General features: G+C 43.9%; 1 protein-coding gene across 8 annotated transcripts in view; it reads right to left on the reverse strand.

The window, feature by feature from the left end:
- Positions 1-4,002: 4,002 nt before the first annotated feature.
- LOC105482152 (piwi like RNA-mediated gene silencing 2) overlaps positions 4,003-12,949 on the reverse strand; it is an 89,435-nt gene continuing 80,488 nt past the window's right edge. For all 8 annotated transcript variants that reach the window (XM_071068515.1, XM_071068518.1, XM_071068513.1 and 5 more), the window contains 3 exons: positions 8,360-8,613; positions 7,193-7,300; positions 4,003-6,235 (listed from right to left, as the gene is read on the reverse strand). In XM_071068515.1, the coding sequence (XP_070924616.1) occupies positions 6,079-6,235; positions 7,193-7,300; positions 8,360-8,613 (519 nt within the window). In that variant the 3' untranslated portion in view covers positions 4,003-6,078. The remainder of the gene's footprint in view (positions 6,236-7,192; positions 7,301-8,359; positions 8,614-12,949) is intronic.

Consider the following 12,949-nt stretch of genomic DNA (forward strand, 5'->3'; position numbering starts at 1 on the left):
CCTCAGCCTCCCAAAGTGCTGGGATTACAGGTGTGAGCCACAGCGCCCAGCCATATATGCTTTTCTTTATCCCCAGTACGTTTCTTCAGTTGGATGAATTTTTTTTTTTTTTTTTTTTTTTTGTGATAAGGTCTCACTCTGTCACCCAGGCTGGAGTGCAGTGGTGCGATCACAGCTCGCTGCATCCTTAACCTCCTGGGCTCAAGTGATCCTCCCACCTCAGCCTCTTGAGTACCTGGGACTACAGGCATGTGCCACCATGCCTGGCTAATTTCTTATTTCTTTTGTAGAGACAGAGTTTCACCATGTTGCTCATGCTGGTCTAAAACTCCTGAGCTCGAGATCCACCCACCTTGGCCTCCCAAAGTGCTGGGATTACAGGTATAAGCCACTACACTGGCACATATCTTTCATTCTGGAAAATTCTCAGTCTTTGCATCTTCCATACTGTGTGCCACCTATTCTATTTTAACCTGCAGGAACTTCTCAGACACATGTTGGACCTGCTCATTCTCTCTCTCTCTTCTCTTCCATAGGTCCTATTTATACCTCTTTGTGGGACAATCTAATGGACTGCATTGGTTTCCACAAGGCTCTGGAGCTTTCACAAGTCTGGGCCAATCTTTACGTTAATTTTTCAGCTTGTGGTCCTTCAGCATGCTGGTAACAAAAATTCAGGCTGCACACATCTGTACGTGGTCCAGGCTTGGGGATTTTTCATGGATGTCTTTTTCACCGTATCCATTTCCCTGGTCAAACAACACATTTCCCTGTGGCTGCCCCAGCATGATTGGCACAGGGTTCTCTAGTCCCCTTCCAGCTTCCTGCTCTCTTCATGCAGGAGACTCAGCTGTAGCAAGCAATCCTGCACTTCGCAGGGGCTCAGGCTGTTATGTCCTGGCCCTACCTGGAATGAAACCAGAATCCTGGGAGCTGTGCTAGTACCACTCGGCTTCCCTTTCCTTCTTGTAACAAATATTAACCTTCCTCCCTTCCCCACTCCCTTCTCCTTTTTTCCCTGGTAAGTTTGTTATCGGTGATAAACCTACACTGACATATTACCCAGAGTCCATAGTTTACATCAGGGTTCACTCTTGGTGTACATTCTGTGGGATCAGACAGATTCATAATGACATGTATTCACCATTACAGCATCACAGTGAGTAGTTCCACTGCCCTAAAAATCCTTTGTTTCTGCCCATTCATCTCTCTCTCCACAATTGCTGATCCTTTTTTTTTGAGACAGAGTTTTGCTCTTATCACCCAGGCTGGAGTGCAATGGCGTGATCTCAGCTCACTGCAACCTCCGCCTCCTGCCTCAAGCGATTCTCCTGCCTCAGCCTCCCGAGTAGCTGGAATTACAGGTGCCCGCCACCACACCCAGCTAATTTTTGTACTTTTAGTTGAGACGGGGTTTCACCATGTTGGCCAGGCTGGCCTCGAACTCCTGACCTCAAGATTTGCTCACCTCAGCCTCCCAAAGTGCTGGGATTGCAGGTGAGCCACTGCACCTGGCCAAACTGCTGATCCTTTTACTATCTACACAGTTTTGCCTTTTCCACAATGTCATGTGTTGCAGTCATATATAGCCTTTCCAGATTGGCTTTTTCCAATTAAGTAATATACATTTAAGTTCCTCTGTGTCTTTCCATGACTTGATAGCTCCTTTCCTTTTAGTGCTGAATAATATTCCACTGTCGTGGTGCAGTTTATCCATTCACCTACTGAAGTACATCTTGGATGCTTCCAAGTTTTGGCAACGATGAATACAGCTCCTATGAATGTCCGTGTGCAGGCTTTTGTGTGGACATGAGTTTTCATCCCCTTTGGGTAAATAAACACCAAGGAGTACGACTGCTGCACCATGTGATAAGATTATGTATGTTGTTTTGTAATCCTATTTACTTTTATTGAAAACTCTCAAGTAGCTGTATCAGTTCCTGTGGCTCTGCAACCTCACCAGCATGTGGCGTTGTTAGTGTTTTGGATTTTGGCTATTCTACCAGGTATGGAATGGGTACCTTGTTTTAATTTGCAGTTCCCTAAGGATATATGATGTGGAGCATCTTTTCATGTGGATATATGATGTGGAGCATCTTTTCATACGCTTATATACCATCTGTGCATCTTTGGTGATGTCTGTACAGGTCTACTGCCGATTTAAAAAAAAAAAACTGACTAGCTTCCTTATTAAGTTTAAAGAGTTCTTTGGATATTTTGGATAACAATCCTTGATCAGATGTGTATTCTGCAAATATTTTCTTTCAGTCTGTGGCTTTTGTTCTCATGCTCTTGATGTTCCTCATTTTTTGAAAAAAGAAAACTCTAGGCAGGAAAAGTTACTAAGTAACTCAGCTAGCCACAGAGCCAGAAAGAAAAAACAGGGTCTTCTCTAATAATCCCAAGTCTCTAGAAAAATTAATTTCAGGCCCAAATTTTAAGGTTTTAAAATATACAGTCATTTCTAAAATTCCTTCATTTTTCACACCATTCAACAAAATGCTGCCCAAGTAAACAGGACCCTGTCACACCGTACAGCAGTCTCTCCTTACCATGCTTTCATTTTCTGAGGTTTCAGTTGCCCTTGGTCAGCCAAAGTCCAAAACTATTAAATGGAAAATTCCAGAAATTCATGTTATAAATTGCAAACTGTTCTGAGCAGTGTGATGAAACTTCACGTTGTCCCACTCCATCCCCCGGGAACATGAATCATGTCTGTCCAGAATGTCCACACCAGTGATGCCACACATTAGTCACTTAATAGACATCCTGAGTTTCAGATTCAAATTACATAGTACCGTATATATAGGATTCAGTACCATCTGAGGTTTCAGGCAACCGCTGGGGTTATTCAAATGTATTCCCCATGGATGAGAGACTACTGCACAGAAATGAGGTTCTTTCTAGAATGAGTTCAGGAAGCACAGAGTTTCTAAATAAATAGGAAAACTGTAGTATTCTAAAGAAATGTAGTGCTTAAGTGAACAGCTAGGTGCTTTGGGAAGGTATTTGAAACTTTTAAATTTTTGGATACATAGTGGTGGTACGTATTTATGGCATACATGTGATATTCTGATACAAGCATATGATGTGTAAGAACCAAATCAGGGTAACTGACTATCACTTCAAACATTTATCTTTTTTCTTTTTTTATTTTTTGAGACAGAATCTTGCTCTGTCACCCAGGCTGGAGGGCGGTGGCACAATCTTGACTCACTGCAACCTCTGCTTCCTGGGTTCAAGCAATCCTCCTGCTTTAGTCTCCTGAGTAGCTGGGACTATAGGCACACACCACCAAGCCTGGCCAAGTTTTGTATGTTTTGTAGAGTCAGGGTCTTGCTATGTTGCCCAGGCTGGTCTTGAAGTCCTGAGCTCAAATGATTCACCCACCTCAGCCTCCCAAAGTGCTGGGATTACAGGCATGAGCCATGGCACCTGGCTCATTTATCATTTCTTTGTGTTAGGAACATTCCAATTCCACTCCTGTATTTTGAAATGTACAATAAATTTTTGTTAACTATAGTTGCTCTACTGTGCCACTGAACACCAGATCTTATTCCTTCTAACAGGATTTTTGTACCCAGGGAAGGTATTTCAATGGTGACAGACACACAGTGAGGTATATGTAAAGAAGGGCAAGCGTTAAAAGAGTGGAGTGGTGAGGAGGCTGCCCTTGCAAGTGGACGCACTCTGGCTCTGACTAGGGTAACAGAAATTGTCTGATGGGAAAAAGAGAGCTAAAAACCACACACACACACACACACACACACACACACACACACACAGAGTAAAAGTGCCTCATCTCTCCGAGAAGTGAGGCGGCTACTGTCTTTTTCAATAAGTCTTCTTATCCAGCTCATGATGAAATTACCTGACTACTAACACTGGAGTTGCACCTTAAAGCAGAGTAATGAGTGTTTCTAGGAAGTGCTGCAGCTCTCTGAAGAAAAATAATTACATCAATATAATAATAAATAAATGACATTATTTCAAACACAACTATACATTGTTATACAAAGTTGTTTTTATTTCCCACCCCATGACCCAATCATTTGGCATTAAAACCGAAAAACAAGGCAAGAAAACCAAGAATAAAAAGTGAAGAAATTTTTGTATTATAATGTATTCAACCATTTGTTCTGGTTATCTAAGAGAAAAAGACTATTAGGAAATCTAACTTCAACAGAAAAATTCAAAATGCTTCCAAAGAAAATCAGAAAACTGATCTGTTTAGCCAGAGACCAGTGGTTCACAGTGTTTGATTCCGTGGTTTTTAAATTCCAGGTCCTTGTCTCACCCTAATGTCCCACACTCCAAATGAAACCAGAAGTGCACCAACACCACCCATCCCTCCTCAACCTCTGCTGGGCACCGCAACAAACTAAAAACATTCTTGGTTTTCTTGGTTTAAGGAAATATTTTTTCTTTTTTTCTATATGGTAATCTTCTTTATATCATTTCAATTTTAGTATATGTGCTGCTGAAGTGAGCACATTTTAAGGATTTTTAAGCTAAAGTTTCTTTTCTCACACACTGTCATATAAAAGGGGTATTTCTGCTTTGTCCCCTCCCTGCCATCATACCAAAAAATAAATAAGTACATAAATACAAATTAGAAAAGGTTAAATAAGACTGGCTTTTAAAACCCAATAAAGCAAGATGAGACAGAACTAGGCCCAAAGGGACTGGGAGAAGATTCTAAAATGGAGGGGGGGAAAAAAAACAGAAAAAAACGGCTTTCCAAAAACACTGAAACCCATGGTATGTGACAACTTTCTAAACCTTCTGGACTTTGGTAGGAGCGTCACGTTTTCCAAAGCTGACTTCTGGAAATCTTAACCTGGATTCAGAAAAATTCCAGCAAAGTGAGCCAACAGCCAGGAAGAGGTTATTTTGCAAGAGAAAGGGGGTCACTCCATTTACAAACATATATAAATAGAAATAAAGGCCACACACTTGGGAGAAAAGCTCACTAAAAACTCCCACCCCAACCTGACCTTGCCTAGCTGCTAGATTTTTTCCACCTGTTAAAAAACTAAAAATTACTGAAGACCAGGCACAAAGAGCAAAAGAGCATGTGTATATTTGGGGGAGGAAGAAATCGACATGGTAAGCTGGAAAGTTACCGAAAGCTACGGAAAAAGCTTCATCTGCACTCTTTCAAGAGGCCAAGGGAAGCCATTTTCAAATCCAACTCAAGTCACAGGACATCATCAATTCAATCCCCAGAAAGGATTTAGTCAGCAAGGGCCTACCTATGCCACAAACTGATTTTACTATGCGCCTTGCACACCTGCCAGTAATAGCAGTATCTACTCGAAAACTTTGCTTCACAGACCTTCCACTGCCTTTCCCAGTTGCCTGACTTATTCTTTTTAGGAAACATGCGATGACTTCATTAATTATCATCTCTGGCTCCAGAAATGGGAACCACTTGGTGGGCACAGCTTAGAAGTATAATGGCTGCTTCTGCAGGTTTCTGCAGCTCATGTTGGCTTTTTTTTTTTTTTTTTTTGAGACAGAGTCTTGCTCTGTCACCAGGCTGGAGTGCAGTGGCACAATCTCAGCTCACTGAAACCTCCGCCTCCCGGATTCAAGGGATTCCCCTGCCTCAGCCTCCTGAGTAGCTGGGACTACAGGCGTGCACCACCACGCCAGGCTAATTTTTTTGTATTTTAGTAGAGATGGTGTTTTACCATGTTGGCCAGGATGGTCTCGATCTCCTGACCTCATGATCCACCCACCCCGGCCTCCCAAAGTGCTTGGACTACAGGTATGAACCACCGCGCCTGGCTGGAGGCTTTTAATGGTCCCCCAGAGTCACCTGCTCTACCTGCAGAGCGGCAGTACTACCGTAACTTGCTCTACATAGACAACAAGGCCATTTTCAGCTGTTACTTAGAAACTTACTTCTTGGCAATATTAGCTTTAAAAAACAAAAAAGAAATCTTATTCTACAGGGTTGGAGAAAGGGAAAATAACACAAAAGCCCACTTCAGTCTCCGTTGATTCTGCAATAGTCACAGCTGAGTTCAGAGGCTGCCTGTCTTCTCACCAGCCCATCTCCAGGCTGCGCAGTCACAGGAAGAACAGGTTCTCACACAGCTGGATGGCTGGTTCATGATGCAGGATATGTCCTGACAGGAAAGCTAGCTTGTGGGCATACTTGCAAGGAGCTGGAACTCTGATGGTGCCAGGCCAATTCCAGTACATGTGGCACAGTTTGAAAGTCAGCCTGTAGGCCAAGAAGAATACATAATTCTCATCATCCTCCACCTTCAATTTGTGGCATGCAATACAATACAATACCCACAGGCATATGACACAGAGCACACCTTCCTGAAAACTGGGGAGCAGAGGAATACATGATGCAGCTTTTTAGAATCATTATTTTTAGGTGGACTTGTTTCTATTCCCACTATTCATAAGTCAGACGACATGGGTAAATCTTCTCAATGTAGGCACTTCCCTGTGTGTGTGTTTTTTTTTTTTTTTTTTTTTTTTAAGGCGGAGTCTTGCTCTGTTGCCCAGGCTGGAGTGCAATGGCGCAATCTCAGCTCACTGCAACCTCCTCCTCCCGGGTTCAAGAGATTCTCCCACCTCAGCCTCCCGAGTAGCTGGGATTACAGGCATGCGCCACCACGCCCGGCTAATTTTTCTATTTTTAGTAGAGATGGGGGTGAGGGGTTTGCTATGTTGGTCAGGCTGGTCTCAAACTCCTGGCCTCAGGTGATCCGCCCACCTCAACCTCCCAAAGTGCTGGGATTACAGGCAAGAGCCACCGCACCGGCCTCCTGTTTTTATAGGAAAACAAAGAGAAAATATTTCTTGTTTACAAGAAAAGGCTGGAGACAGGTAAGTACCCTAGTGGAGTATTTACATAATCTGAACTCAATGACGTTGGGTCTCAAGTCTGGCTGTATATCATAATCACCTGGAACAGATTTAAAGAATACAGATGCCTCAGAATATTTGGGGGGAAGCCTGGCATCAATATTTTTTAAAGCTCTTTAAGTAATTTTAATATAAAACCAGGATTTCTAATCACTCCTCAAAAAGACACTAGTATTGTCACAGATATGAAGAAGAAAATCAAGAGGTAAATGTATTTGAGAGTGAAGAGTGAATTCATCTTAGCTAGCACGCCGGAATTATTTAAGAAAGAGTAAGAGTAAGTTACTGACGGGCCCACCTCTGCATATGATCAGGGCTCAGGTTTGCAGTGTTGAGAACACAGACATAATGCGTAGGAATGCCACAGCCCTGCCGTACATGATGGGCAAGAAGGTAGAAATCCACCCTAGGAAGGAAAAACCACAAATCAGTGATATGGTCAGATTCGGCCAGACAGAGCTGGCAAAGATCCTGGAGATCATTCTAGCTCCTTCAACTAAGGCTCAGAGAGGTCAAATGACTGGACCAAGGACACAGAGGCCAGGCCAGGATTAGAACCCAGGTCTCCTGACTCAAGAGGCTACTGAAGAATGGTGGTGCTGGTAGCAGGCTGGGTGCAGTGACTCACGCCTATAATCCTAGCACTTTGGAAGGCTGAGGCAGGCAGATTCCTTGAGCCCGGGAGTTCAAGACCAGTCTGGGCAACACGGCAAGACCCTATCTCTACAAAAAATACAAAAATTAGTTGGGCATACGCCTAATGTCCCAGCTACTCAGGAGGCTGAGGTGGAAGGATCACCTGGGCCTAAGGAGGTTGAGGCTGCAGTAAGCTGAGATCACATCATTGCACTCCAGCTTGGACAACAAAGTGAGACCCTGCCTCAAAAAGGAAAAAAAAAAAAAAAATGGTGGTAGAAACTCCCTTATCTACCTTTAGAAGTTAAGCATACACTATCTTAGCAAAACAATGTATGCTCAACTTTACACTTAACAGGTAAAAGCTTTCTTGTTTTAAAATCTTTTTTTGTTTTGAGACAGAGTCTCTTTCTGTTGCCCAGGCTGGATTACAGTAGCCTGATCTGAGCTTACTGCAACCTCTGCCTCCTGGGTTCAAGTGATTCTCCTGTCTCAATCTCCTGAGTAGCTGGGATTACAGGCACACACCATCACACATGGTTAATTTTTGTATTTTTAGTAGACAGGGTTTTGCCATGTTGGCCAGGCTAGTCTTGAACTCCTGACCTCAGGTGATCTACCAGCCTCGGCCTCCCAAAGTGTTGGGATTACAGGTGTGAGCCACCATGCCAGGCCCTTAAATATTTTTTAAAGCTTCATTCTTTTAATGGTAGCATCTCTGAGATTCTAGTCCACACCTCTCCAGGAAACCTCCCCATTCCAATACTCAGGAAAGTGATAACATCTCCAACTTATTCTTCCTCCAATACTACATATTTTACTCACTTACCACTCACAGCTTGTTATCGTATGATCTACCACAGTTCCAGGAGTAGGAGTCACAAAGTGCTGAGGAGCAGCCAGATATAGATTAGTACTGATTTTCTTCTGAACTACGAACACCACCATCTTGGGCTGATAATTCTCAAAAGCCTCAAAACACTTCTGTAGTTGAGGAATCTCATAGTTGGCAACTGTCTTCAGTTGGCCATCAGACACTCCATCACGGTATACCACAATCTTCTCTGGTAGACAGTGGTTCACCTGAAATGACAGCCAGGATGTGGTGACTCACAGGGCCCTCAGGCTACGGACCACAGTCAGTGAGAGGCCTACTCACATTGTGCAACCTGGAGTCAGGGCAGATCCTTTTGCAGTTAGTCTCAAAGCTACTGTGCCTAGAGGGCAGGGAAAAAAAGCTTCTGATCATTTTTAGACTTCCTTGGGGTAGTAAAACACGCCTGGTGCAGCAAAGGTGTTATAAAACATGAAAGCAAAACAAGCAAGTTATGAGTCACACGCATACAGCTTATCCACAAACAATGCAAACAAGTTCAAAGGAATGGTGGGAAAACTACAGGCTGAATCAACTTTCCTTCTATTGGATTTAACACTAATAACTGTCTGGGCAAAGAATGAGGTAAAGTGTTAGAGAAATTCTAACATAAGACCACATATGCCACAGATCCGCCGCCATCAGATTTTTACCTATTTGCAACATCTCAAGTTGCTGACAAGTAAAAAGACCCTTTACTAAGTATTATCCTACAATCTGGTATGCTGTGAAACATTTTTACTGGAACTAAGTAATGAGCAAACAGCTAGATATGTGAATTGTCTATGGGTCCAAATTAAATTAAATGCTTGCTTGAATCAATTTGAAGAATACTTTTTTCCCCATTTAGGGAATATAATCGTGTTCTAGTTGTGTTCAACTTCTTCTTTTTTTTTTTTTTTTTTTTGAGACGGAGTCTCGCTCTGTCGCCCAGGCTGGAGTGCAGTGGCGCGATCTCGGCTCACTACAAGCTCCGCCTCCCGGGTTCACACCATTCTCCTGCCTCAGCCTCCAGAATAGCTGGGACTACAGGCACCCACCATCATGCCCAGCTAATTTTTTGTATTTTTAGTAGAGACGGGGTTTCCCTGCGTTAGCCAGGATGGTCTCGATCTCCTGACCTCATGATCCACCGGCCTTGGCCTCCCAAAGTGCTGGGATCACAGGCGTGAGCCACCACGCCCGGCAGGTGTTCAACTTCAATAATTCAAGAAGGGCCTGGCATGGTGGCTCACGCCTGTAATCCCAGCACATTGGGAGGCCAAGGTGGGTGGATTACTTGAGGTCAGGAGTTCAAGACCAGCCTGGCCAACATGCTGAAATCCCGTCTCTACTAAAAATACAAAAAGTAGGCGGGCATGGTGGCGAGCACCTGTAATCGCAGCTACTTGGGAGGCTGAGGCAGGAGAATCACTTGAACCCAGGAGGTGGAGGTTGTAGCAAGCTGAGATTGTAACAAGAGCGAAACTCCATCTCGAAAAAAAATAAAATAAAATAAATTCAAGAGGATAAGTTCAGTTCAACTTAAAATGGAAGTTCCCTTTAAAAGTGCTTTAATTTAATTTGGTTTTGATTCTAGTGGAGTGTGGTTCATTCTAAGTTTGTGTTCACACTTACCCTCAAAAACCTAAATTATGGTCTGGGCACAAGTGGCTCATGCCTGTAATCCCAGCACTCTGGGAGACCAAAGTGGGTGGACCGCCTGAGGTCAGGAGTTCAAGACCACCCTGGCCAACATGGTGAAACTCTCGTCTCTACTAAAAATACAAAAATTAGTCAGGTGTGGTGGTGCACATCTATAGTCCCAGCTACTCAGGGGGCTGAGGCAGGAGAATTGCTTGAACATGGGAGGTGGAGGTTGCAGTGACCCGAGATTGCACCACTGCACTCCAGCCTGGGTGACACAGCGAGACTCTGTCTCAAAAAATACAAAAACAAAAACAAACAAAAAAAACCACCCAAAAACCTAAATTATGAATTAGGTTTAGATATAAATTATATATATGTATGCACTGTTCTTTACAGGTTACACTACAAGAAAATGTGATTTCCAAGAATACTTTTAAAAAATAAGCACTTAGAATCCCTTTACAAAGTTCTGAGTTTCAATTTTTTCTTGTTTTTTTTTTTTTTTAATAATTGAGGTCTCACTCTGCTGCTCAGGTTAGACTGCAGTGGTGCAATGATAGCCACTGCAGCTTCAAACTCCTAAGCTCAAGAGATTCTCCTGCCTCAGCCTGTCAAGTAGTTGGAACTACAGGTGCTTGTCGCTATGCCAGTTAATTAAATCAATTAATTTTTTTTGAAACAGAGTCTCGCTCTGTTGCCCAGGCTGGAGTGCAGTGACGCAATCTTGACTTACTGAAATCTCTGCCTCCCGGGTTCATGCAATTCTTGGTCCTCAGCCTCTCAAGTAGCCGGGACTAGCTGGGACTACAGGTGTGCACCACCATGCCTGGCTAATTTTTGTATTCTTAGCAGAGACGGGGTTTTGCCATGTTGGGCAGGCTGGTCTCAAACTCCTGACCTCAGGTCATCCGCCTACCTTGGCCTCCCAAAGTGCTGGGATTACAAGCATGAGCTACTGCGCCCGACCTAATTTTATTTTAAAACATTTAGAACTTTGGGAGGTCGAGATGGGCGGATCACGAGGCCAGGAGATCGAGACCATCCTGGCTAACACACAGTGAAGCTCTGTCTCTACTAAACATATGAAAAAATTAGCCGGGCATTGTGGCTGGTACCTGTAGTCCCAGCTACTCGGGAGGCTGAGGCGGGAGAATGGTGTGAACCCAGGAGGTGGAGCTTGCAGTCAGCCGAGATCACGCCACGGCACTCCAGCCTGGGCGACAGAGCAAGACTCTGTCTCAAAAAAAAAAAAAAAAAAAAAAAATTTTAGAGACGGGTCTCACTATGTTGCCCAGGCTGGTCTCAAATTCCCGGTCTCAGGTTATCCTCCTCCCTCAGCCTCCCAAAGTGCTGAGATTACAGGAATGAGCCACCACTTCTGGCCCAGAATTTCAAATATTTTATTAATGACCCCCTTTCCTAAGAAGCCTCAAGCACTACATTTACAAGTATGTAATTCATCCTCACAGTCTCAGATTGCCCCAGTTTATGATACCTTTATTTTTTTGAGATGGGGTGTCACTCTCTTGCCCAGGCTGGAGTGCAGTGGCACCATCTCTGCTCACTGCAACTTTCACCTCCCGGGCTCAAGCCATCCCTCCTGCCTCAGCCTCCTGAGTAGCTGGGACTATAAGTGTGTGCCACCATGCCTAGCTAACTTTTGTATTTTTTGTAGAGACAGAGGTTTCACCATGTTGCCCAGGCTAGTCTCAAACTCCTGGACTCAGTGATATGCCTGCCTTGGCCTCCCAAAGTGCTCAGATTACAGGTGTGAGATACCACACCTGGCCTGAAGTACCTTTAAAATTGTTTTTTGGCTTTCCAGCATCTACTCCATGTTTTCTCAGTAATAGCACTTGAGTTTCCTCCTGTCTGGTGGGACTATTAGTTAACGTGCCCTAACCCAACCCAAGGCTTCCCAACCTGTCACCACTACTGACATTTGTGGGTGGATAATTCTTCATCCTAGAGGGCTGTCCTGTGCACTGCAGAAACCACATTTAACATCATCCCTGGCCTCTATCCACTAAATGCCAGGAGCAATCTCTTACCCTTATAACTAAAAATGCCTTTATGTATCACCCGCTGGGAGGACAAAATTGCTCCCAGTTGAGAACCACTTCACTAACCAAAGGATGTGTAGATGACTCAAGCCACACCAACAGACTGCTCCTCCCTTGCTCTCCATCTTGAGTAGGGAATGAAAAACAGTGGAGTTTGACCCTTCAGTGGCAGTACCCCTTCAGGCCCCTGCTTCTGAAACCCTAGGAGTTAGCCTGAATCATGCCCATTTTCCAGCCTGGGGCTCCACCTTCTCACCAGTCCTCTGAGACTCTGCAGGATCTTGCCAATTTCTATTCTGCTCAAGTTACCAGTTCCTGTTAATTCCCAAAGACTACTAACTGACTCGCTGTGTTAAAAGGTAGATAACCCAGGAGCTCAGATCTGGAAGAAACCCTCATTTGACAGACAAGGAAACAGAGAGTACACTGGATTTTGGATCAGGAGACCCTGGGACTGAGTCTGACTCTGCTGCTCCTTTAGCTATGACCTTCAGGACTCAGTTTCTTCAGTTGAAAAGTGAAGAAAAATGATCCCCTCACCTTCTCAGGATTGTTAAAAGGGATAAAGTAAAATCTTAATATATATACACACATATATATGTATATATACTGTACACAAAAGTTGAGACTGAGCTACATCAAGGATATACAGATATGCTGAAGCACAAAGAAGGGACTTAAAAAATCAACAGAGTGAGAAATAGAGGGCCGGGCACAGTGTGGCTCATGCCTGTAATCCCAGCACTTTGGGAGGCTAAGGCAGGCGGATCACATGAGGTCAGGAGTTTGAGACCAGCCTGGGCAACATGGTGAAACCCCATCTCTACTAAAAATACAAAAATGAGCCAGGCAT

Source organism: Macaca nemestrina, chromosome 8 (assembly GCF_043159975.1).
Source record: "Macaca nemestrina isolate mMacNem1 chromosome 8, mMacNem.hap1, whole genome shotgun sequence".
NCBI classification, from domain to species: domain Eukaryota; kingdom Metazoa; phylum Chordata; class Mammalia; order Primates; family Cercopithecidae; genus Macaca; species Macaca nemestrina.